We start from the raw sequence: 25,102 nt of genomic DNA on the forward strand, positions 1-25,102 counted from the left end.
CCACTAAGGTTATAGCTCTTTCCCAAACATCATCCATGACAATAGGCTTCTTTATACTAGATATTAGTCCACGGAACCTTCTTTACCCTTTCCACATATCCCACGTCCAGCGACAGCTTCAGCGTAGTTTTAATCTTTACAGTACTTTATTCTCTTCTCTTCTCTTCTCTTCCCTTCCCACACGACAAGCTCATCTGGACTCTATATCAAGATGTCTAATAAGCAAAATATCACTAGCGAGAATTCTTCAGCCGATCCTTTGGGTGAAGATGATAGCGGCGCCGTGTACCTCAAAGACATTGCCCATTCCAAGACCCTTCAACTCGGGCTGCGAGCGAATTACGCGCCATGGGAACCCTGGCAAGCGTTCCGGGAGCTCGTACAAAACTGGCAAGCACAAGTCGTACAAGGACAAGAGGATCTAAAGAGCTAACTCTCAGCCAGGCGTGATGGCATTATCAGAGCCTTAGACCTCGCCGAAGCTGATTTCGAGGTGGTCCGTGACGATAAGTCACAGCGAGGACAGGACGAGATCATATACAAGCTCGCCCGACCTGGAAGCAACCCGAAAGAATGGCTGGCTTACATCCGCTACACCAACAAGTGTGGCGCTGGTTCTGTCGAGATTGTCAGCCCTCAGGCTGCCATTGAGCCCTGGCACCTCGACCTGGGTGGCACCACAAAACAGGGCGTCTCGAACCAGGCAGGCCAGCACGGTGACGGACTCAATTTAGCGCTGCTGGCTTTCCTAAAGAAGCCGCGGAACCTTGCCTTACGATGCCTCACCGGCGGCTTCCATTGGAACTTCACTTTCGACACAGCTGGCAAGCTCGTGGCGAGACTGTACAGGCACCTGGGCAATGAAGTGCACAAGGTGATTGTCAGACCAGAGGCTTCATTCCGCAGTGGGCTGATTCCTTTCGTGCCACATTCTAGTCAGGATGTCATTTTCGTCATTGGCAAAGAGTTTTTGGTCAGGGATAAAGTCGACAAGAACAAGCTTGTACCAGCAAGAGTTGACCGTGAGGACTTCGTTGACTGGACAAGGGCGGCATTGTTCTTGCAAACAAACCATGAGAGATTATCAAATAACTAAGACACCAGTCGGCGATGTATTGGTCGGGGCATCGCTCATAGGCAATATTTATCTCAAAGGCCTACTTCTCAAGGAATCCGCATGTGCTGGAAGATATCGCTCCTCTGCCAGTATGACCGGAAAACCACTGGTATTTGGCTACAACTTTGGCGAGGGAAACACGAATCGTGATAGACAGTTTGTTGTCAATGCGCGTGAGGAGTCTGAGAAGATCCAGGATGTGTGGACGGAGGTTCTGAGGCAGCATGGTAACGCCACAGTTGATATAATGCACGAGATGCTCAATTGCGAATGGCCCGAATGCGCGGATGTATCGATGGCTGAACGGACCATGGCCGGCAGCACAGTGTTGTGCCTTAAGAACTACCTTTTCTCAGGAGATAGAAGCCGGAACTAGTACTACTCTAGTGCAGAGAAGAATGAGGTATGCGCTAAACTATGGTTGATACACATGGTTCGGCTAACATATCACAGCATCCGCGGCTCGCTCAGATCATCCGTGGCCTTGGCCGTGAAGGGGTTCGACTCAAAGGGTCTTACTAACGCATCCTTCATCGCGAAACATCATCAGGACGGCCGAGCAGGAGCAGTCAAGGCGCTTTCTTGCTGCCCGCGAAGTAACAATACCCGAGGACCCATTCGCTACCTAGGTAGCACGCCTATTGCGTGCAGCATTTCGCTCTTGTCGACAGACAGTCGGCATTACTCTTCGATGCGTTGAAGGTGGCGGGATGAACATTGAGTCTCTGTACACCGAGGACGAAGACGTGGTGAGAATTCATAAAAGTTAGTTCTCTCAAGCCGACGCTGCCATAGAGCTAGGCCTAAGCCCCGATGCTCGGGTGTCCATGGTCGTGCTGTACACCGCCAAACATCTATTTGGCGATGTGGTCGACCAGATGGCGGCCGATGTCTTCCCAGAAACAGAAAGCAACGGGAGAAAGAAATCAAAGGAGCAGGAGAGGATCCAAGTTGAGCAACGCATGTACGATTGCTGTCGGATTCAACAAGGACTCACTATTGATGCTCTGAGTAACTTCCCACGTTCGAAGCTGGTCGTAGACTGGAATTTGAGTGTCGGCTGGGGAGTCAACGAAGATATTCTTGTCCAGGTTCACCGGATGTCTACATGCGAACATGGATTCAAGGCACCGTTGCTGGCAAGAGATGGTAAGTGTCCCTAGTGAAAACTCGAACCTCAAATTATAAGACTGAGCGATACTTAGTGATGTCACAGATTTGCTGCCCGCAGGTCGTTGCCAAAGTTTCTCAGGGGTCTGTCAGTATCGACTCCGTTGATCTGATGGCAGGTGAGAAGTATTTTGCGACCGTTGTACCAACGCAGGATATGGCATTCGTCGTTACTATTACCAAGAACATCTGTACAATGATGGCACCGGGACTACGGCCTCTGCCAAGAAACGAACGGTATAGTAAGTTTTATACGCATTATTTTTTATTCCTTGCTGAAGATATATCTAGCCCCGGGTAGCCAGCTCAGACACCTGGATATCATGGAGCCGCGAGACTGGTATGACGCTCAAGGTGAGACTGGGCGGAAGGGCGTCATTGGCCCTCCCAGAGCACAAGGTGTAAAGCGATCCAATGCGAAATCACCATCGGGACTTCTGCCCCTAGCCAAACGGCAGAAAAGTTGAATTCTACATATACGTCAAGTTGAATGGATGAAAGGACAACAAGGACCAACCTCATACCTACTCATGATGAACGACAGGCGAATGACTTGAGTTATGACATGGCAGCTCACTTCGCATGTATAAGACTCGATATGAGAAGCATATGGTTGTGATTACTGACGCGCTTCAATATCAGTAGCCATTTAGTAGTCATGGCCTAGCTGTCATTTAGAATTGAATTGATAAACGAAACACTTAAACCGCTATAAGACAAGATAAAAGCCTGCCTGTGCAACCTGTGGCACCTTGCAACTCGTGGCTGTGCGCCTACATCATCGCTGCTAACCCGCTTGCAGGGGCCGATCAATTAAAAAAAGTTCCCCTAACGCGACTCAGCTAGGTAAAGTAACGCGGATCCCGCATCTTCCTCAAGCTATCTGCAGACTCGAAACAAATAGCGTGCCCGAATATCGATGCGTACCAATAGACATTTCAGTTTCATGACGACGTAAAGATATTTAGTCGGCTCATTCTGACTCGATCGGGCGCAGCGATGGCGGAGGAAGGGGGCGAGCAGCCCATGTCGCTGGACCAGGAAGCAGAGAAGAATGCAGTACCGTCCAGCAGCGACTCTGAAAGCTCCGACAACGATGAAGCCGGACCACCGCCAGTAGAATGGCTCGCAACGACCCGAGCGAAGCGATCAACGGCGGGAAATCGCATGAAATCTATGCTAGCGGCTGAAGAACCCGATGACGAGCTCGAACTACTTTTCGCTGAAGATGCAGACGACGCGGGCTTCACAGACGTCGGAGAGGGTGATTCGGATGTGCAAATGGACTCCTCCTCCGACGAGGAAGATGCCCAAAATCAAGGCGACGACGAAGCAGGAGAAAAAGAGTTAGAAAAGCAGGCCCGGGAACGCAAACTGGCCACGCGAAAGCGTAAGGCGCAGGAGGCCATACCTGTCAAGTTCAGGAAGAAGGTCAGGGCCGATCCGACGGCTACGAGCTCCTCTACAGCAACGCCAGCACCAAGGCCGAAGAAGAAGTCTGAACGAGCGAGCTGGCTACCATCGCTTGCGGATTTACCCACGAGGGCCTCGAAGCGCGAGACCACCATGTTGAGCAAGGAAGCCCTGCACCAGCAAATGGTGGAAAGAGAGGCGAAACGACTCAAACTGATGGAAGCCATGGAGCGCAAAGCCAAGAGGATGGAGGCCTTGAAGAAGCCTCCCATGACACAAGCTGAGCGCATGGCAGAGGCTGCCAAGGTCGAGAAGCGGAATGCTAAGAGCTTGAACCGTTGGGAGGAGGCAGAAAAGCAGCGCGAGGAGGAGCGCAAGGCCAAACTTGCAGCACTCAACAACAGACAGCTGAGCGGGCCCGTGGTCACGTTCTGGAGCGGGATGGGCGAATGGGTCGATGGCAAGCTGAAGCATCTCGGGAAAAGCGTCACTATCGAAGAGAGGCCTGCTAAGAAGCGCCTATCTACCGTAGGGGCGGAGAAGTTGGCCGATGTTCCTGTACAAGAGGAGCCAGCCCAGAATGAGCAGAGCAAGGTCAGCAAACCGCCCGCCGACACAATTTCTGCGCCGGTGGCAAGTGACAAAGCAGCCGTCCTTCCTGCTGGTGACCCTCATACGACAGGTACTGGGACAAGTCCAAAGTCTGCAAATATTGAGAAGTCTGTATCAGTGACGACCCCACAACTTCACACTATGGATTCGAAGCAACAAGATTTGATAGGCCCCAGCATGGCAGTGCCAGAGGAACAGATTGCTCAACCACCACCAACTACAGAGTCAAAAGCGCCTGATACAAAAGTATTGGAACCGACAATACAAGAACCGCCTCCTAGACCAGCACCTCCACAAACAACGCCTTCAGAAACAAGGCCTACACAGACAACACCTTCAAGTTCAAAACCGGCCGAGATGCGACCACCAGACCTACAACCTCCCAGTTCTGGTCCTTACACCACAAGCATGTTCGCCCCTCCTCTGCAAGCTCAAGGCCCAGTCATGAAACCTCCTGAGATGAGGCCACCGACTAATAGCTTTTTGGCACCGCCTTCAGGCACGAGCGGCCTTTCGATGCCCGTGCTTGGATACTCTCCTCACCCCCCTCCAACCAACCAGCCTTCAAACGGTCTGGCTGCGCCAAATGCTGGGCAAAGACAATCGCCTCTCTCTATGCCACAGACCAATGCTCGTCCGCCTCCCCCTCCCCCCGCTACTGCAAGGGCTCGTCCTCCAACACCATCACAACAGTCACCAATAGCTCCTCCTTCGATGGTTCCTGTGGCAAAGCCGCAGCAATCGCTGACACAGCCTGCGCCAAAGCCGCTAGGGATACTCAAGCCATCCCATACCAATGCTTCAAAGAAAGCCAAGGAACAACCAGGGCTGCCGGATCTACCACCATCGCCCCGATCACCTCCACCACCGAATATGAAGGCAACGCGCAATTCTATAATCTTGCAAAATTTTGACGAGAATGCCATAGAACAGAAGAGCGTACAACAGCGCATTCTGTTCGGCAAGGAGACAGGCAAACTCGCGAGTGAGTAATTTCATGTGACTCTTCGACATGCACATTTGTTAATGACATGGCAGAACCCGCACCACCGCCAAAGTGCATCATCACAAATAAGCCAGCACGTTACAAAGATCCAAAGACAGGTTTGCCATATTATGACTCCAAGGCTTATAAGGAGATTCAAAAGCTACAGCGAGGCGACTACAAATGGAGCCAACTGGTTGGCGCATGGGTTGGCACTGGATCTTTCGCTGCGCAAGGAGTGCCGGCTCGATTTCTTGACCCCGACGCCCCGGCTCCGCCAAAACCAGCTTCGCCTGTGAAGCAGGAACCTTCTGCAACACCGGAGCCGGCCCAGGCAGCAGTTGCGGACCCACCAGCGGCGGCAACGACTCCCAGTACGCAAGGACAGCAAATGCCACCTACACCTGTGGCGGCAAGCCCTTCTCCGGGGTCAGTAAACGCAGCGGCGACTTTTCCCCGACCTCCTTCGGCCGCTCCAGTGTCGGCTCAATCGGCACCGACGCTTGCGGTGGCAGGCAACTCGACTCTGGCGACACCAGCATCACCGCTTCCAACAGCGGCCGCTGCGCCTACGCCACCTGCGAATCCTGCACCAATGATTCAATAAGTTTCTACAGCGCGCGACGCCTTGTACGATATGTGTAAATATGATTATGAGGAACGTTTTGTTGTATGAATAATAGACAGCAAGCAGAAGAGGCCAGAATACCAAATCGGCATTGCGCTGCAAATACATATGATACCCATTCATTCCAACGCCAGAAACTCCTGCAATGCATTCGTGACATTCAAAAAAAGACTAGGCGGTCTTCTTGTTCTTGGTGGAGAAGCCTGTCTTCTTTCGGTCGCCGTACTTTGGGAAGACGATCTTGGAGTTCTTCTTCTTCTTCTTGGTAATGCGACCAGAGGTGCGGGTGGCGGGAGCAGGCTTGCTATCGATTTCCATGGCTATACGCCTGTGTTAGCCCAGGGTTCATATCGAGGGCCAAGAACGGGGGCTTACTCTCGTCAGCGGCATTATCTTCTGCCTGTTCCTCGGCCTTATCGACAATCTTCATCTCGCTGGGCTCTGGCCTCGGGGGCTTGGGGGCAGCAGCGACTTCCAGCAGCTTGGCGGAGAGGCGCTCCATGCGAGCCTGCTCGACGGGTCCGAAGACATTGGCCTTGAGGCGCTGGTTGTTGGTTTTCACCGTGCTGGCTCTTGAACTCTTTGCCATTGTGAAAAACCTGGGGGCTGTTGTCTGTGGAATTCCGGTTTGGTTTGGTGGGTATCAGTGTCAATGTCAGTGTCGGTGGTGTCAGTGTCGGACGGACAGTGACCTGCGGAAGGACAAAAGACGTGCAACTTTTTGGCGGGGCCTCTTTAGTGGCATCCCTTGAGAAAATGAAAATTACAGTACAGGCCTTCTAGGTCGTTATCGTTTATCGCAGGCGCTATCAATGCGCTCTTTGTACCATAGCACTTGTGCCAATGAACTTGGGGAAGGCGCTAGAGGAACAAGGGTGAACTGCTAAAGTGGTCGCTGCTGAGAGCGGCAGGCGGTGGAATTTGTCGCCGCCCGGCTCGCAACTGCGTCAAGTCATTGTCAACCGTGGGCAGCGACGACTATGGTTGGTGAAGGCTGGACTCCTGTCTTAGCAATCCTCCTTTTTATCTATTTGTGATCGCCGACTTGGCACATCCCGCTCTAGTTGACTGCAGTTGGACGGTGATCGACACGTTCCGACTGCGCATCCGCATCCCGCATCCGTTCCTCGGGCTGCGATACTGCTGCAGCCTAGCAGAGGCTCGCCCGTCCACTTGGGCTCCGGTTGACCACGGCGGATTGATACCTGGGGTGTTGCGCGACCAGTCCGATCACACGAAGCCCTCAGCAATCGAGAATCCACGAATCCAGAAGAGCCACCATCGTTCCTTCCTCATGCCGCGTCCAAAACGACCGAATAAGTGCCTTGCCAGTCGGTAGCAGCCGCGGGGCCAGTCAACACCACCATAATAATAATGGCTTCCAACGGGCGAGCAGAGATCGAGCAGCTGGGACTCAAACTTCGCACTCTTCTCAACAAACAGTTGCAAAACATATGTCAGGTCTCCGGCCTCAAGACGAGCGGCGTCAAGGCCGATTTACAAAGGCGCATCACAATCGGTAAGGGCCTTCCGTCACACACCACTTGTTGCGAGAGAGGGAAGTCTTGGCTTGGCCGCTGAGCTCATGGTTCTCAACGATTGCGCATCCCACCAATTCAGACTCCTACAGTGAACAAACAACTCTTCTGCCAATACGGAAGAAACTCCTGCTGACACTGTATTTCTTCCCCACCACACAGCTCTATACGAGAACCTCACCAAGGACCCGGCGACATACCTGCACATCAAAGAATCAATAAACAACGTTATGGCCGGTAGTGGTCGTGGTGGCCATCATGCCAAAGACTCCTCGCCATCTAGCAGCTATGGACGAGGAGCATCAGGCGCCTACAGCAACGCCAACGGCAGCGCTCACAGCATCTCGCCGGCCCCGCATATGCAGCAACCCGTCTTCGGCCAGAACGGCTTCGCGGCTGGCTACGGCGGACAGGTTCGCGGCGGTAGTGGCGGACTTGGAGCAAGCACATCACCAGCTGCCGTGCCGCAGAGGCCCGGTATGCTGCCCCTCCGCCAGTCTTCTTACGGCAATCTTCCTGGGCTAATGAATCGACCAGCCCTTCAGTTCAAACCAAGCCCCTTCTATCGCGTGGATCAGATGATTGGCCAAATCAAGACGCTCGAAGGTAGGTCGAACCCCCCCGAGGGCGCAGTCCGCTTCACTCCTCGGCTTTGCGTGCTTGCTCGTTAGCATCATGGCACGATTTGCAAAGCTGGCCCAGACAACTGGGCCACTACAAGGATCAGTCCGGGAACTCTGCGCCCTCGTCCCAATACATGTCGGGCTGACTTACCTTTTCTCTCTCTCTCTAGTCATGGCACAACACCGCAATTCTACCACTCTCACCTTGAAGACCAGTGAACACCACGCCCTGGCTCGCTGCGTGACCGACAAGAGCCTTCGCGTTATGGTCTTCTGCGCAGCCGACAACCAAGGCGTCCAGGATATTGCGTTTCCCTATCAGTCCGAACTCAAGGTGAACGGCGGCGAGATGAAGGCCAACCTCAGAGGCCTAAAGGGCAAGCCAGGTTCTACCCGGCCCGTTGATATCACCGACTCTCTGCGCTTGGATAAGGTGGCGTATGGTAACAACATTGATTTTACATATGCGCTTACGACCAAGGTGAACAAATACGATAAGAGTCGTCAAGTGAGCACTGCTATTTTCTCGGATCCAAGTGGTGCCCGTGCTCACACGTCTCGAACATTGTTATCCCGAGCTCGTCTCGCCTCCATCATAGGTATACATGCTGACCATGAGTTTAGAAGTACTACTTTGCCATCTATCTTTGCAGGGTCTCCTCTATTGAAGATCTGGTTGTAAAGATCAGAGGCCGAAAGATCCCAAAGGCCTCGGTCCTCAAGGAGCTCACCAAGAAGGCCAACGATCCCGACGTGGTTGCGACGTCACAAGTCCTCTCGCTCAAATGTCCTCTGACATACGGACGCTTGAAGAACCCCTGCCGATCAACTACGTGCAACCATATTCAGTGCTTCGATGTCACCTCGTATCTCTACCTACAAGAGCAAGGTCCGCAGTGGATATGTCCCATATGCAACAAGTCGGCTACCTTTGAGAATTTGGCAGTCGACGAATACGTCAAGGATATCTTGGACAGAACGCACGAGGATACGGAACAAGTCACGATTGAGCCGGATGGAGAGTGGAGGACTGAAGGAAGGGCAGAACCCGTACCCAAGAGACCGAGGGTCTCGGCAGCACATTCCATGTCCAGCATCAAGCTGGACGATGACGATGACATTGTGGCGCTGGACGACTTTAGTTCACCTCTAGCAAGCGGTCGCAATACACAAACCCCAAACCGATCCATGATTGGAACGCCCTCGAACGCCGGCAACGGTTCAACATCGACTCCGAACGGCAGGAAGAGAACTGCTGAAGTCATCGACTTGACTTTGAGCGACGACGATGACGACGACGAGCCTCCCCGGCCGCCCCCGAAGAGACAGAACACTAGTGCTGTTCCCTCGATGTCGGACTGGCCTCTTCCCGCAGGATATCACTGAGCGTAACGAAGGATGGGAGGAAAACTTTGCATGGACTGGGCGTTGGTGGCAGGGACCTTTTGATTTTTCAGGGAAAGGGGAAAACCCCGGATATACCACAGAATTCTTCCGCCGGTTTTTGGGAAGAAATTGCAGAAGGTTTCTTATGTATCATGAGGGTTTGGCATGATAGGAGTTGCATCAGCCATGCGATGCTCTTGGTATACTTTCTTTCAGTTCGCACTGCTCTGCTTTCTCGGGCGTCGTTGAGAGAGGGAAGCGTCTTGATTAGGGTGTTGCACTCCGATCTACAAACTTGAGGCCTGGCCACAGGAGATTGGCGCTTGACAGCCGTTCTACTCGACAGTTGAAGAGATACAAGTATGGAATGGCAAGATTTCAAGAGCAGAAAGCTGCACTAGCCACTGGACGACATGCCCTTAAGAGCTACGAATTGCGCAGGGGCTGTGGATATGCCACAATGGATGGATATTTTTGTTCTGGCCGAAGGTGATAGAAGTCTCAAATACTACTGGTATCCCCTGCAACGATTACATCCACACAATGCCTCGCCTTGGACGCTCCAGGAGTTTTATGGAAACATGCACTGACGAGGACAAGTTGATGCCAGTGACGAACATTGTACAAGCATTGCGGTGTGTAGTGGTGAACTCACAAGGTAACGAAAGTAGTCAAATGCTCAAATTGCCCATGACATTAACCGCCACTTTCGATGCACAGTTTACGTTTACTATCGACGTTTGGCCCCCCTTGAATTTCTGGCCCGCAGAAGTTGCAGCTGCATTGAAAGAACCCCCACTACAGCTCTCCCCCACAGCGCAACCAATCGCGCCCCAACGTCAGGGTGCGGTCACAAAGCTTCAGCCCTGTCCAACGTCAACCTATCTATCAGCCAACCCTTGTTTTTTCAGCCTCGGGTCTCTCGTACATAAACAAATACAACTGTCCGCCAAGACCAAGCCAACCCAAGCTGTCGCCTTCCGGTATACGGATTAGAGAGGAGACACGTAGAGAAAGTCGCGAACCCGCCAGCAGGAACATCAGCCTTTCCGCATCTCCTGCGCCTGCGCTCCCTCCCGAACGAGCCAACAAAGACGAACAGGAGATATATCCCCCTTCCCCCCGGTGCTGGCGAAAACACCACCCCCTTCCCAGAGACAGAATAAGCCATACAGAGCTGTCTCTCCTCTTTCTTTTGCGCGCCCTCAATGCGCCGGCGGACGAAGACGACGACACATGAAGCCAAGTAAATAATAATAAATCAAATAATAAAATCAAATCAAGAAAAACAAAAATGTCTACATTCGACCCGCCCCTGCCGCCCTTCAACGCCTCGGACCCCTCGGCCACCTTCCTCAACAGCTCCTGTCTCGACCTCCTGCTCATCGAGATCGTGCCCATGGCGTACCGGCTGGTCAACGAGCTGGACGCCGCCGACCTGGTGGCGTCTGCGGACCGGCTAGCCGCCGCCGCGACCGCCACCGCAGCAATGGAAGGGGGCAGCGCCGGGGGCAGCACGACGGGGGGCGGCGCTGGGAGCACGACCTCGGGCAACAGGAAGCTGGACGACGAGGAGGAGCGGGACGCCGTGTTCTATCGCCTCGAGACGCTGGGGTATCGGGTTGGGCTGGGGTTGGTCGAGCGGTATGTGGTCTATACATCTCTCTCTCTCTCTCTCCCTCTCCCTGTCTCTGTCTCTCCTTCTCCCTGTCTCTGTCTCTTTTCCTCCTTCCTCCCATTTTCTTCTCGATCCCCGTTGTTTCATAATATACTACCACCGTCCTTGTTTCGCACTCTGGCATGAAAAGAAAAGAAGAGAGAAGACAAAAAGAGAAAAGGCTTGGCTAACAAACATGATATAAACAGCTTCTCCCGCGACCGCCCGCGCTTCAACGACACCCTCGACGTCATCAAGTTCCTGTGCAAGGACCTGTGGACGCTCGTGTTCAAGAAGCAGATCGACAACCTCAAGACGAACCACCGCGGCGTCTACGTCCTGACGGACAACATGTTCCGGCCTCTGTCGAGGATGAGCACGGATGCGGGTGGGCAGGCGATTGTCAGGGCGCAGCCTGTGAGTGGTTTCTCTCTCTCTTTCTCTCTCTCTCTCTCTCTCTCTCTCTCTCTCTCTCTCTCTCTCTCTCTCTCTCTCTCTCTCTCTCTCTCTCTCTCTCTCTCTCTCTCTCTCTCTCTCTCTCTCTCTCTCTCTCTCTCTCTCTCTCTCTCTCTCTCTCTCTCTCTCTCTCTCTCTCTCTCTCTTTCTTTTTTGTTCATCTCTCCTCTCTCTCTTTCTCCCCCTCTCTCCGTCTTTCTAGAAAAGGCAATCCTGGTTATCTTCCTCCTTTCGCTTTTGGGGTTTCGTGGTCATGGCGTTTTCGGAGCAAAAAAATTGGGGGAGGGACAGCACGGCTGACAGAACGATGTCGAAAAACTACGGGTCTGTGAATACAAAGACTGACTGACATATTTTGCGTTTCAGTTCTTATGGTTTCCTTGCGGCATAGTAAGAGGGGCCCTCGCGGCGCTAGGTATCAATGCCACGGTGCAGGCCGAGTCTAACGAGCTGCCTGGCGCTGTGTTCCAGATCAAGACGATACCGGCCAAGTCATGAAGGCAGTAGGAATGGACGGTTGGCGCTGGCGGAATGACGGCTTCAGTGGCTGGCGTGGTAAAATCCCCATATCAGATCACCATGGACCAAAGCATGTTGAGAGCATTTGAAGAGCATGGCGTTGTGGCGTTTTTGACATTTTATCTTATTTGTATGGTCTATGTACTTCTCTCAATATTCACAGTGCCCTGGCATCTCTGACCAAATCAAACGACCACCCATGATTTCATAACCCCAATGCGCCGTCGCCCCCCCGTTCAATGCGTCAACGCAACCCCTCGATCCAAATCCACACGCGGAGATATCACTCGGAAAGTATCACTTTCTTGAGAAATCACGTTTACAGCCTGGGAAAAAGCATATTATCAGTCACTTGGTCTCATTAATCGCTAAGCAACAACGCTTCCGAGTTTGTCTACACACCACGCCTTCACAGGCAGTCTATTGTGTCCCATGCTTCCATCGCAAAAATGAAAAGGCGCAAACATCCACGAATTCTCTCGTGGTCTGAAAAAGATCAGGAGGGGTAGATTTACTTCTGAGGAGGGTTGTGGGCAAAGTGGACACCCTTCTCGATGTTGCCCTTCAAGTCCGAAACGGCCTCTGCCAGAAGCTTCTGCTCGGCCTCGTTGGCATCGGCAAGGATATTGACGACCTTCTCAACACCGTTGGGCTATAATCTTGTTAGCTAACAGATAACACACACAAAACTTTGAAAAAAAAAAAAAAAATAACAAAAAAGGGTATTCATAATTTGCACTTACGCCGAGCTCGACAGGAAGAGAGAAGAAGTCGACTCCGTACTTCTCAGCAACCTCCTTGCCCCCGGGCACACCAGGCAGGTAGACGTAGCTGGGCTCAATGAGACCCTTCTCACCCTTGGCAGCCTTCAGAACCTTCTCGGCGAAGCTGTCAAGTTGTTAGTCCAAGAAACACAGGTACGACACGTAGAGACCAACCGGAAGCCAGCGTAGGCCATGGAGAGAGTTGCCGAACCGGCACCGTCCTTAGCCTTGACGACCTCATCACCACCAAACTGAACGCGGTTGACAAGGGCATCAAGCTTGTCAGCAGGGATCGAAACGCTAGGCTGGACCTTGCTGAAGAGAGGAACAATGGTCTTGCCAGAGTGTCCTCCGACGACGGGGACGGTGAGCTCATGGCCGGCCTTCTGGCCACCAATCTCTGCAACGAAAGTCTCAGCACGGACAATATCGAGAGTAGTGACACCGAAGAGCTTCTTGGGGTCGAAGACACCCTTGGCCTTCAGGACCTCGGCGGCAATGGGGACGGTCGAGTTGACGGGGTTGGAGATGACCAGGATGAAGGCCTTGGGGGCGACCTCGGCGGCAATCTCGATGAGACCCTTGACAATGCCGGCGTTGATGTTGAAGAGATCGTCACGGGTCATGCCAGGCTTTCCTGCACAGATAATGAGTTTCCCTAGATATCATCACCTTGGACATAGGAGTCACCTACTGGGAATACCGGCAGGAATGACGATAATGTCAGCATCCTTGAAGGCGGCCTTTCCGCCATCGTCCTTGGGAAGGTAGCCAGTAACTTTCTACATAGTGTGTCAGCTCGGCCGGCATACCTAACCCAGCTTCTCTGGGAGAACTCACGGCTGTGGATGAGATGTGCGACAGATCTGCTGCGACACCGGGTGTGTTGACAACATCGTAAAGAGCGAGCTCATCAACAAGAGGGGAAAGCTTGAGAAGAAGAGAGAGGGGCTACCATTTATTAGTTCCACGAGCTGTGAAGGCTTATAAGCATGTACAAACCTGGCCAATGCCACCAGCGGCTCCAGCAACAACTGAGAGACTGTTAATATTCGCCGACCACCTGTGAAGGATATGACAGCTACTTGCCTGCCTTGACCATTGTGTCTGCGTTGCTTGTTGCTTTACTGCGTAGGAGTTGTGGTTTTTGTTGTTGAGTGAGAAGGTCGGACCTACGCTGCGGGGTCAGAAGACTGGGTAAGACTTATATGAGGAATGGTGTAACAAAGAAGGAAAATGATGAGCTTGGTCTGCTGGGAGGAGTTTATATAGAAAACCCGGGCCAGTGGAAGATTACGTGCCTGCAGTCGGTGAACTCTCTGGGGAGACGATGAATTGACTGACCTTTGCTTATTATATTCACTCAGGTACGGAATATTGTTTGGAGAAAGAAGGCAATACTTATGGCGGGGCAAATGTGAAGCTTTGGGGGGATCCTCACAAGCTCAAGGACTGTTTCGGGTTAGTGGACCGGGATGCTTGGTGTGTTCGGACTTGCTGGGGGCTGACGACTTGAGGCCTAAGGCCTAAAAGGCCGGCTACTACCCCGCCATCAGCAGCAGCAGCAGCAGCAGCTCCCCAGCCGATCAAGGGAAGCACGCGGCGAGACTTACCTCCACGCCTGCATGTGTAATTCGGGGTCCGATGGTTGGCTTGAGCTTTGGCTTTGGGCTTTGACTTGAGCTCCGGTCCTGCTTTTCCTACAGGCCAAGCGTTTGGTCTCGAGTTTCGGTGATTTGGTAAGTTTCTGACTTGTGGATGTTTGTTGTTTTCTTATTGCTAAGCAACAATGATCACGTTGCAACTCTGACTTTTTGTTGTACATATGCGACACAAGACGTGATACACAAGCCATGGCACACATGCAAACTAGCAGGCTTGGTCGAATTACCGTACATCCTCTTGCATTACCGGTGAGCAGGCCGAATAATATGGTCAAGTTCCGAGGCATCCAACTTGCTGTCTCCATTCGGGCAAGACCGGACTTCAGTATTCAAGCTTCCACCACTACAGCCGGTAACAACTAGCTACCATTATCGTACACATTTTCGTGATGCTCCATTGCTGAAGGCCGCCAAACAGTACTACGCCGAGAGATTCCGTCGCGTCGCAGCCGTGCTCGGCATCATGATGAAATGACGTTGTCGAATTTACCAGTTTCACAGCTCCACAGCCAAGCCAATCTGAACCAGTGCCCGAAACTAATCCAGCCAGTCCTCTCGAAGAAGCAAACTGTTTCTCTAAAAGCACCAGGCTAGTTTATTGAGCAACGGCACATCCTGGCCTAACCAAGCTGTATGCCGCGGGCAAGGGAATAGGCATTTCGTACCCTACTAGTCCGCGATCAAGTCAGCCATTTCTTGGTATTTAATGACGCAGTGAGAGGCCAGAATAACATGGCAAGTCTGCTTTACTGGGATATCCAACGTGATGTGGCAATACGGTCTCTAGACTGGCATAAAAAAGACAATGAAGACAATAAAAGCAAAAAGAGAGATGGCACAGCATAGGAATTTGAGGTTGATTCAATTGTATTCGTCAAGCTGCTCAATGACCATCTTTGGGTCATACACAACTAACTGCAGAGATACGCCTGTTCGCCAACCTAGCCTCCCGAGAGCTGTCGTATCCTTCCATCATCGTTCTACATGACATGAAACAGACATCTATGATTCCTCAGCAGCGGCAGCAGCCTTCTTGGCCTTGTTGCCACGGGGCTTGCTCTCGGGGGTGGGCTTGGGGTCCTTCTGGGATCGGCGGATAGCAGAGACACGCTGGACAGCGGTCTCACGGAGGTCAGGGCGGTAACCGTTCTTGGCGCTGTGGTTGGCAACAGCCTTGTAGGTGCTGTAGAAGAGGCGAGAGAGAGTCAGATATTTGTTTCCTTTTTGTTTCGTTGAGACGGAGGTCAGAGATGCTTACCTGCGAGAGCTCTTGCCACCGTGGTAGGTGGTGGAGGTGGTAGCACCGGCGGGCTTGTTGTAGGAGCTGCCCTTCTTGCTGAAGACCTGGACACCACCCTTCTCGTTGTGGCCAACACCGATAGCCTTCTCGTTGACGAAACCGGCGTGCTTGCGGGAGTGCTTGTTGGTCAAGTTCAAGGGATCGCGGGAGAACTGGACACCACCAGACTCCTTGCGCTTGACGAGGAAGGCATTGTTGGAGCCTAGACAGAAATGAACCTGTATTAGCCGACTGCTCTATGCTTTGGGGCCTGCAACCGTTTCTTGCTTTCGAGTCTCAAAACTTACGGACGATCTCCCAAACGAGGTCCGAGGAAACTTGAGCGCTGGCCATTTTGATTGTCGTGTGTTTGATCGGAATTGGTCTTCTGATGCTGTAGATCTCGAAATTTCGTCGAAATATGATGGCCACCAGGCGATTTCTCACAACTCGGGTCGCTACGATTGTGGGATTCGCTTAGGTTTCCCCATGCGATTTAGCGCGAGAATTGGTTTTGATTGTGACTGATTGCACTGCAATGCCGTGCCCAAGCAACCCAAGCCTCAAAAACTTGTCGAGTTTTTTGCTGACACACAGGCAGTTGTGGCGGTGCTGGGCTCGAAATCTGTCAGTTCACGAAGTACCCCACTTTGACTTTGACGTCCTGTCCGGACTAGTCTAGCCCCAACATTGGAGTTTCAACACCTGCAACCTCCGGGCTTGCCAGGGCTTGGGGGACTCTACGCGAGCCAAGCCAGGACGACACGCATAAAGAGCACCGACCCACATTGATCATGCTGCCCCCCCCGGGGCTGCCTCCTGCCCAGCTCCCAGGCGTCGTCACCCCTTCTTCAGCTCCTAGTTTAGTGCATCGATGGGCTGTTGCTCTTCATCGTGAGCCTCCTAGGTTAATAATCTACACTCACCACCTTGAGATACACAAGCCTATCGACCAAAGGCCTTCAATGGCCCAGATTCAGCTTCGTGCTGCGACTGCATATCTGCAATAGTTTCCTTCAACTTGTCACCATTCCTTTCTTTTCCCTTGCTCCCGTTCTCCAACCACACAGCCTCCAAGTCGGCGCATCCACCAGGCCCCGACGATCCCGTATCGGCTGCTGACCATCGCTGGTTGCATTGCAACTACTGTTTCGTACTTATTATACCCTTTTCTCCTTGGTTTCCCAATATCCCAGTACCTACAAATCCGTTTCGGATTGTTCAAGGCCAAAGTCAATAAATACAGCCAAGCCTTCACTTTGTTCCGAACGCCAAAATGCCCTATATCCTCCCCTCCCTCGCCCTTCTCGTCCTGGTATCAGGCACAGTCCTATACCTGACCCGGTCATCGTGGCTGCATCTGATGCCCGACCTCTCCAACCCCCGCGACTACTTCTATGCGCGACTGCCCTCCACATTCACCGGCGACATCGAGGCTGGACTCAGCAGCGACACCTTCGACCTCTCCGGCAACGTGACTGATGGGGACGCCAGGGCCGGTCTCGACGATACCGCTAAGCGCGAGATCCTGGCCATCATGAAGAAGAGGCGCCTCAAGTTCGACCAGGCGAGGAAGGTCTACATGGAGCAAAGGTTCAGCGCCAACGGCATCGGGCCTGACGGACGGCCGAGGGATCCCAAGTTCGTCAGTTTCTCCTGATAAGAGGACAAAGGTCGTCGTAGATGACCATGCCGGGCACGAATGCAATATGTGCTGGAATCCTACGAACGAAGGAGCGGCCCCAGAGAGATGCGATATCCTCTAGCAGCAGCTGGAGGAAAGCAACGAGATAACCGCCTTCCGCTCGCCTCGGAACATTGCTTCTTTCTTTTATGGGATTCGGGGGCTTTTATTTCTACCCAGGGATGTTGATTTGAGTCATTCGGCATTGTTTTCTTGTGTTCTAGCGTCATGGCGTTGGTGGTGTTCCGTGGATTTTGGAAGAAAGGGGCTTGAATACCTCAGGTCACATTTGCGCAATGGCAATTTTTCAATAATACATTGTTGACGGACGAGTTCCGCATAAACTATAATTTGACTCGTCTTACGAATTAGTTTCTTAAGATGGGGCGCTTGACTTCATGTCATTCACTGTTATGTCTCGGTACTGTGGTATACTCTGAGCTCGTGTCTTGCACGTGTTATACTTTATGTTGTCTTTCTAAGATAGACTCAGAAGACACTATCGGTCATACTTGGTTGGATACTCGATAGCAAACGACATCGCTACAACTTGAGATTAGTCTAAGTGAAATTTCTATTATATTAGCTGCGTTACCTTGGGCCTCCTTTAACTCGAACGTGGAAAATTCACTCTATACAAGTTTATCGTAACCCACGAGGCAAACTCTAAGAAAGTCGGGTCCACTATTCGGGTCACACATTGGAATACATTACTGCTCTGATAACGAGCAGTGCACAGAAAGGCTTTGTAGCCGCACTACCAGAGACTGGCCGAAAGACTGGCAGCGCACGTCGTTCTCCAGACAGCCGTCCTCGAAGCGGGTGATTCGTGCCTCTCACAACCACGCCATGCTCTGTCCCAAAAGCAGCCCAGGCCCATCTCATCCACGTCTTTTATTACCGTTGTTCATTCATGGATCATAACCCTTCCCCCCAGCTATAACGGTCGAAGCAAGGAGTCTCAGTTTTAACGTGACAACCCCCCAAACGAATATACCATAAGAAAGCAAACAGTGCCTCGAAAAAAAAAGGGCCTGAAGGAGAAAACGAAATAGGTAAGGCAAGTTTTGTATGGCAGCTTTCAACGGAACCGAGACCTTACCATGGACGGTCTAATCGTAGGTATTGCCTTCAAGTCAAGATGGATTGCTTTTTGCTAGTCAGTGAGCCAACCCACCGACTGCCTACTTGGCGAGAGAGAATGACATTCGCTTGGATCTACTCTCCGACCCAACGATTCAAGTAAACTGTCGACGTCTTCGCTTGGGCAGGCAAGCGGATGAATTAGTTTGGGTTGGAGGGGAGGGTAGGTATGCATTAACACCAGGGCCAGGCCATTCTTCGGTCATGGTTGTTGGCCTCACAAGCACCTTAGCGACGATATCATGACATGGCACCCGAACTTTCAGGCACTGGCGCCTCTTCGGAAGAGAAGTTGGACTCCCCCTTCCGATGTAGTGATGCAAGCTTCCGGCAGCTCCAACCCACGACTATCTCGGCAAAGTTGCGCGTGAACCCAGGACTCGGGACTCAGTCGTCTGGAGGTCATGCCCTCCAGACTTGTCTTGTCTTCTGCACATCTGGTAATTTAAACTTTTGAAAAGATGCTCTTTAAATATTCAATGGGAAGCTAACGCTTTTATCTGTAAGAACCCAGTTCCATTCTTGGTGGGGAATAGAATAGTTCTCAATCTTGAAATAACCGTAAATATGGCGAACGGCATAGTGTACGACCTTTATTACTGTCTCGGAATGCGATGGTCACTTGCGTTGATTTAAACTATAGCGTCACGCGTGGAAGGTTTGTTATCATAAAGTAATTGATATTAGTTTATAGAATTTGCGGCATTAAAATAAGTAATTAATCGTCCATCATCTCATCACAAGAGGTAGCGATGGGTTGGCCTTCCCATCAAATGGTCAAGGCTTCTAATTTGGAAAAAGCCGGCTTCTCCCTGGTGTCAAGAAATGCACCCCATCCCATGTCATGATACCAAAACGCCCGCTGGCTCGTGGTCTCTTCTAGAGTGAGACCCGGCAGCTTTTCGTCACTATGTACAACCTCGTGGCTTTTTAGCATTCTCGAGGTCGGATCCTCCACTTCGTACAACACTCCACTTCTCCATAGTATCATCACTCTGTGCGCGAATGTGGTATTGCGCAGTCATGCGTAGACCATGCTGCCAAGCAGCAGTTCTGTCTCATAGTTTTCCCCCCCCAACGTCTTGCGGCCGTTACGTTTAGTTGGTCTTCTTCTCGTCGGCAGGGTCGTATGTCCTGTCATCCTTGCCCTCGACCTCGACCACCATCTTCTCCATCTCCTTGCTCTGTTTGTTCCACTCCTTCTGGCTGAACTTTGTCTCTCTGGCGAAAAGCTCGTCGTTGGGCTTGCGGTAGCTGCCACCAAAGCGGTCCCAGACAGTGGTGTACTGGCCGTAGTTGTAGTTGAAGTAGAGATGGTGCATGGTGTGGCAGGCAGCGCCGTTGATGATGGGGCTGTTGGCCACGTACTCGCCGTCGTGAATCATGATGGTCCAGAAATTGACGAAGACGAACAGGCCGACATAGGCAAACTTCTGCAGCGGGAACAGCAGAGGGAAGACATGGTAAGGCAGAGCCTGGGCCCATCCGTCAACGGGGTGGAAGGCATGGGAGGCGTAGGGAGTAGGCATAATCCACTTGTGGTGAGGCTTGTGGAGGGTCTTGTAGACCATGGGATGGTGTAGACCGCGGTGAATCCAGTAGATGCAGAAATCGGTGAAGAGGACGAAGAAGGGGTACTGTATCCAGTTGTACCATGGGAAAGGTGCCTCTTCGAAAGTATCGTAGCACTTGGTCCAGCCGCGGACCTCGGCGAGGAAGAAAGGAACGGTCAAGACGGCCATGGGCGGCATAGAGTTCATGGTCTGCTTGATTTCCAATCTGATCTGGTTCTTGAGATACTTAGGGTGCTTGAAGGTTTCCTTGTCAAAGACGAAAATGTACGACAGAGTCGCGAAAACGAAGTATATCAAGACACCAAAGATCCTGCCGAGCATTGTTAGTGCCGTTTGGTTTGGTTTGGCTCCGTTCCGTTCTATGCACGCAGAACTTTGCTGTCCTGTCCGAGTGGGCTGTATTTACCATGTAATCAGGAAGAGGTTGGTCACCTGCCTGTAGACGTTGTCTCTAGGCAGGGAACTCTCATATGCATAGTGGCTCGGCTGGATCGAAAAGTACTTGGTGGCAGGTTTGTACTGCCATGTCGAAAAGACTTGCGCACTGGAAGCATTCGTAGGGTTTGGATAATCGTAGGGAGAGGCAGCTGCCTGCGCCGGCAAGAGTTTGGCGTAGACGTAGTCTGCCAGAAAGGCGTCGAAGACTTCGTTCACGATATCCATGGCTGGCTACTGTTCGCCTCTGAAAAGGAGTGAAGGCTCGAGTTTCTCGTGTACTTGCAAGGCAGGCAAAGCAGGCAAAACAGAAGCACCAAAAAAGGGAGGGAGGGAAGGAAGGGAGGAGTAAGTAGCAGAGGGAAAAGAGTGTGTGGCAGATTGCGAGGTTATTTGTTGGATCAGAGGAAGATGCAAATGCAAATGCAGATGCAGATGCAATTTACGCAACTTTGAGCGCTAATCGAATCGAGCCGGGGTTTGTACAGGGTATCCAGGAGGGTCTCCAGGGGGTCCAGCGCGCCACTGCCGACCACTGAAAAGGATGGGTTTGACTTACTTTAGCTGCAGATCGAAGAAGGAATGGTTTTGGCTTCTGGAAAGTCTCATATCAGTCATGAAAACCGTCGCACGCGTTGACCGAGTCCTTTCCACATGCCAACAGAACCAAGACACAACGGTTGTGACTGAGTACAGTCAAAAAACGAAAGCAACAAGTCCTCTCTGGCAACTGATGTTCTTTTGGTTGATTCCAAGGGAAATTGCCTTCATGCCCCTAAAGGCGAATATCGGATAATCGAACGGTTTCGTCTCCATTTTCTAATCCCAACGACTGACATCAGCTCGCGCCGGCGATCGGATACCCGTCAAGAGAAAACATTGGGGCAATCTACGGATCCCGTAGTTCTCAATTATCAGTGACTAGCTTGATCGCTCACTTTTGCTTCGGGATCTGTGAGGTGTAGAGCTGCTGCGTTTGCTTACAACAACTCTATGACTCTATGCATGGTACGTGCATCAAAACTGTAGCTTTTCGTCACACCTGCACATGCCCCGAGCCGTTCCAGATAATGTTTGACAAGAAAGGGGAGCGTTGACTCTAATTGGACAGTCTCACACCCAACAAAGACTATGCATGTGTTTTCTGATTCGTCGCAAAAGTCAGACCACCTGGAAGTTGGAGTCTCCGAAGCACTTGAAGAGGGGCCGAGTCTTCATCCGCGAATCGGTTTGTCGCCCCGTTATGACTTTGCCAAGCCTGCTGTCGTGATGGGTGCCACCAAAAAGAAATCTACTATGGTAGCTTGCAGGAGCCTTTTTGCAGAACTCTATTGTTTCCTCGGTATTTGGACCCTGGTCTGGGAGCTGTGGCACACCATACCCAAAGCGGTACCAAAAGTGTATGCAATTATCCATACATTGAAGAGACCCATAACGCACTATACCCAAAGTAGTATCAAAACTGCATGCGAGGATTCAGCTATCCGGATACTCGTGTTCGTATTCCACTTTTTCGAACCGGAACGGCAGGAATTGCTGGCCCACTCTTCAACTCATGCAGAATTGACAAGATCTGCTTGATCTGATAAGATTGCTCATTTCCTGCAGCACATACCCAGATACCATGTCTTTCAACGGCCGAACTTGACTTGCCGGGCGCCGATAGTCGCCATCTTCATTTCACCGAGACCTCGCAGTTGCCACATGTTGCATAATTCACTGATTTCTTCAAGCTTTTATGGTGGCCAAGATGTAGGGTTGGCTATCTTGACTTATAGTTATTCGTTGTAAACTTGCCATCGCCGCCAACTAAGCCTCACGGGGCAGCCCATTCCTAGACCTTGGTTGCGCACCAGGCAAATCGACTATTCGAGTGATTTCAAGGAAATGTTTCAATGCCTTGCGTGGAACACTCGAATCCGTCAACGATGCCTCTCAGGCCCTTGGCAGGCGGTGCAATATGCCATTTCCTAGTCGGACCATGCCTTTCAAGAGAATATCCGGCATGTCAAGCCACATTGGTTGCACCATCGAATATAGATAGCCAATTCAATAAACATCATACTTTTGAAGCCCTGTAAACATGGCCCAGGACCAACTAAAGTCGATGAGGTGCTCACATGTCCTGGTCAACCGCTGCTCTCTTTCTATTGGGATTCGTTGACGCGTGGTTGGTAACATAGTAATGCTTTCGTCTCAGTGATCCGGCTCCCCAGGCGTCTTTGGCACACCATGTTCAATCGCCCAGGTCCTAAGGCTCTCGAAGTTCCTGCAAACATGAGGTGTCGTGTAGTCTGGCCAAGGATCGTTATCCTCAAATGGAAACCTGAATGCAAACACATTCACATCGCCCTGGCACATCACAAACTGCCGCAGTGCATCGATGCAGTGGTCGATGTGACCCGACAGGTCAGGAGCCTCGTCAGCCGTGTCTCCTCCCATTGGTTTATAATATGACTTGTAATTGTTTTGCCGCAGCAAGTTCAAGCAGTGCAGTTGATGGAAGACTTCCACGGCAACGCGGTAGCCGCGCTTGCCCGTTCGCGGATCGGTGATTTCGAGAGCTCCTTTCGGATCTAGACCCATTTTGATCATTTCTTCGCGGCTGATCATTGTGTCCGGGACTGCAACTAAATCAGTATATCATTGGAGAAAATGCCATAGCAGAGCGACCTACTGCCATCGGTGATATATTCCCACATCGCGTCTACTTTGTCACCTTTCCCAATGAATGGACCTTCTGCCATGGGCGGTAGGTCAAAGTGCTGTATTTCATACTTGATAGCGTCCAGTGCCGGCGCTGGAGAATATTGTTAGCCCTTGGTCAATCAGATGTCAACCCGGCGTAACCTACAATATGTGTCTGGTAACCTGTCAACTCCCCCATGCTTTGCTGACCTTACACAGAAGGAGAGCGCAAAAAATGTCAGGGATATCGACAACAATACAGCGTGCGCAAACCAAGCCCAGTGTGGACTTAGTCTCTCCAGCCTGTCAACTATAGACTTCTTCGGCGCCCTCCACACCAGCTTTTCGTCCGCAACATCGCCACCGATTGTGAGAGGCTCTTCCTCCTCAATGGGTTGTAAATGTCGGTACGTCTTTGGCATCTTGGGAAACGAAACAAATTACATCAAGCACACCAGGTGCAATCAAGAAGCGAACGGAATGAAAACAAAAAAAGGCGACCGCTAGAATTGAGAAAGAAATGCAGTAGGAGAAAGTTGAGACGAAAACTCCGGTCTCATGGCAAATCTTTCCTAAAGTCTCTTGTGGGCGCATAGACGGACTTGGCGGCATGTCGTTCGCGGCAACCGCCACTTGGACAGTCTGCAATGGGATTACTGAAACATCGCACGATACCATTGTAACGCTCACAAACACCGCTGCGAATGCTCATCTAAAAATTGTCATAAAGATCAGAGTAAACAAAATGAGTCCTAGCTTCAAACGCTGTCGAGACGTCTCATACCCCCTCGGTGGGTACCGCGCTAAAAGAAGGTTGTCTTAACCGATTGTGGGGTTGCGATTACTAAGCCTTCCAACGTTTACTCCTGTCTCCAAAGTTCGACTCCGGGCAACAACATCACCCACAAATTCTAGCATACTATTCAGTATTCGACACCAATGTTAGCCCAAACCTTGCCAAAGCTATGAACCATTCGTAGTTATGATAATTGTCGTACATCATCTTGGTCTCAATCTCAAGCAACAATGGCAGTGGTTTCCTGAATTACCATTGTCTATCACCCGCTGAATGTTGTATCACAGCAGACACGAGGACGTCATCAAAATATTTTTTTTTTTTTGCCGGACCAAGCTAGCCACGTCCCAAGCATGATCGCGATACAGTTTCACCGCGAGTCCAAGTAATGGCGCAAATATGTTCACGATGGTGAATTCGCATTCGGAGTTCATCCACATGATGTGCGATCGTCCCTCCTTCGCGTCTCTCCTTGGCGGCAGTCGTTTCAGACAGGGGTGTGAGACACCATTGCTAGGGACCATACCGCAGTACGAGAAACATCCAGGCCAATCCCCAAGAAGTAACTTTCAAGCCCAAGACTATTGAGCAACGGGACGAGGCAGATCCTTCTGATCAATGCTTATTCATACATATAGAGTGAATTTTTACCTGGTTGCCCATATCCAAGACTAACATCACTTGGCCCCTCGCATCATTGCGGCTCTGCGATCCGAACCATGGCTATACTCCACAAACTATAACGCATCAAACTTGAGCCTCGACATCAGTTGGACCATAATAGGTCGCATTGCCGTTACAGCTCGAGCCTCAACCCCACAATTCCAAACCATGGCTGTGCCAAGAAAGCCAATTCTCATCATCCCTGGTGAAACTGTCATTTGTGGATATCATCTCTTTCAGCAGTGCTATAGGAAAACATCTTCGCGACGCTCCCCTTCTTTTTCTTGACGGCACTGCCGGTGACTGGC

General features: G+C 51.4%; 9 protein-coding genes across 9 annotated transcripts; 4 read left to right on the forward strand and 5 right to left on the reverse strand.

Annotated features, from left to right (window-relative positions):
- Nucleotides 1–211: 211 nt before the first annotated feature.
- BKA67DRAFT_690990 (uncharacterized protein) lies at nucleotides 212–2,986 on the forward strand (the record flags this gene model as incomplete). The annotated part of the gene is made up of 8 exons (XM_046109158.1): nucleotides 212–366; nucleotides 445–1,022; nucleotides 1,105–1,406; nucleotides 1,474–1,520; nucleotides 1,571–1,713; nucleotides 1,913–2,266; nucleotides 2,323–2,529; nucleotides 2,579–2,986. The coding sequence occupies 8 exons, from the start codon at nucleotides 212–214 to the stop codon at nucleotides 2,752–2,754; spliced, it is 1,962 nt and encodes a 653-aa protein (XP_045958157.1). The 3' UTR covers nucleotides 2,755–2,986.
- Nucleotides 2,987–3,286: 300 nt separating this feature from the next.
- On the forward strand, nucleotides 3,287–5,904 carry BKA67DRAFT_658226 (YL1 nuclear protein-domain-containing protein; the record flags this gene model as incomplete). The annotated part of the gene is made up of 2 exons (XM_046107247.1): nucleotides 3,287–5,297; nucleotides 5,351–5,904. The coding sequence occupies 2 exons, from the start codon at nucleotides 3,287–3,289 to the stop codon at nucleotides 5,902–5,904; spliced, it is 2,565 nt and encodes an 854-aa protein (XP_045958158.1).
- A 192-nt stretch (nucleotides 5,905–6,096) lies between these two features.
- On the reverse strand, nucleotides 6,097–6,514 carry BKA67DRAFT_535235 (uncharacterized protein; the record flags this gene model as incomplete). The annotated part of the gene is made up of 2 exons (XM_046099985.1): nucleotides 6,097–6,245; nucleotides 6,301–6,514. 2 exons carry the CDS (start codon nucleotides 6,512–6,514, stop codon nucleotides 6,097–6,099), a joined length of 363 nt encoding a protein of 120 aa, XP_045958159.1.
- Nucleotides 6,515–7,299: 785 nt separating this feature from the next.
- Nucleotides 7,300–12,083, forward strand: BKA67DRAFT_517693 (transport protein particle component-domain-containing protein; the record flags this gene model as incomplete). Its single annotated transcript, XM_046097929.1, has 11 exons — nucleotides 7,300–7,444; nucleotides 7,626–7,876; nucleotides 7,961–8,073; nucleotides 8,303–8,567; nucleotides 8,711–9,427; nucleotides 9,484–9,517; nucleotides 10,131–10,197; nucleotides 10,277–10,455; nucleotides 10,720–11,116; nucleotides 11,339–11,546; nucleotides 11,952–12,083. 11 exons carry the CDS (start codon nucleotides 7,300–7,302, stop codon nucleotides 12,081–12,083), a joined length of 2,508 nt encoding a protein of 835 aa, XP_045958160.1.
- A 532-nt stretch (nucleotides 12,084–12,615) lies between these two features.
- Nucleotides 12,616–13,970, reverse strand: BKA67DRAFT_592283 (malate dehydrogenase; the record flags this gene model as incomplete). The annotated part of the gene is made up of 7 exons (XM_046104821.1): nucleotides 12,616–12,756; nucleotides 12,848–12,992; nucleotides 13,043–13,505; nucleotides 13,563–13,650; nucleotides 13,709–13,819; nucleotides 13,871–13,902; nucleotides 13,958–13,970. 7 exons carry the CDS (start codon nucleotides 13,968–13,970, stop codon nucleotides 12,616–12,618), a joined length of 993 nt encoding a protein of 330 aa, XP_045958161.1.
- Nucleotides 13,971–15,534: 1,564 nt separating this feature from the next.
- Nucleotides 15,535–16,165, reverse strand: BKA67DRAFT_518213 (ribosomal L28e protein family-domain-containing protein; the record flags this gene model as incomplete). Its single annotated transcript, XM_046097987.1, has 3 exons — nucleotides 15,535–15,715; nucleotides 15,791–16,034; nucleotides 16,120–16,165. The coding sequence occupies 3 exons, from the start codon at nucleotides 16,163–16,165 to the stop codon at nucleotides 15,535–15,537; spliced, it is 471 nt and encodes a 156-aa protein (XP_045958162.1).
- A 922-nt stretch (nucleotides 16,166–17,087) lies between these two features.
- BKA67DRAFT_658232 (uncharacterized protein) lies at nucleotides 17,088–17,471 on the forward strand (the record flags this gene model as incomplete). The annotated part of the gene is made up of 1 exon (XM_046107248.1): nucleotides 17,088–17,471. The coding sequence occupies one exon, from the start codon at nucleotides 17,088–17,090 to the stop codon at nucleotides 17,469–17,471; it is 384 nt and encodes a 127-aa protein (XP_045958163.1).
- Nucleotides 17,472–19,735: 2,264 nt separating this feature from the next.
- BKA67DRAFT_517321 (fatty acid hydroxylase superfamily protein) lies at nucleotides 19,736–20,875 on the reverse strand (the record flags this gene model as incomplete). The annotated part of the gene is made up of 2 exons (XM_046097891.1): nucleotides 19,736–20,522; nucleotides 20,619–20,875. 2 exons carry the CDS (start codon nucleotides 20,873–20,875, stop codon nucleotides 19,736–19,738), a joined length of 1,044 nt encoding a protein of 347 aa, XP_045958164.1.
- Nucleotides 20,876–22,843: 1,968 nt separating this feature from the next.
- On the reverse strand, nucleotides 22,844–23,757 carry BKA67DRAFT_535242 (uncharacterized protein; the record flags this gene model as incomplete). Its single annotated transcript, XM_046099986.1, has 3 exons — nucleotides 22,844–23,271; nucleotides 23,325–23,447; nucleotides 23,502–23,757. The coding sequence occupies 3 exons, from the start codon at nucleotides 23,755–23,757 to the stop codon at nucleotides 22,844–22,846; spliced, it is 807 nt and encodes a 268-aa protein (XP_045958165.1).
- Between the last annotated feature and the right edge of the window lie 1,345 nt (nucleotides 23,758–25,102).

Source organism: Truncatella angustata, assembly GCF_020726525.1.
Source record: "Truncatella angustata strain MPI-SDFR-AT-0073 chromosome Unknown BKA67scaffold_4, whole genome shotgun sequence".
NCBI lineage: Eukaryota > Fungi > Ascomycota > Sordariomycetes > Amphisphaeriales > Sporocadaceae > Truncatella > Truncatella angustata.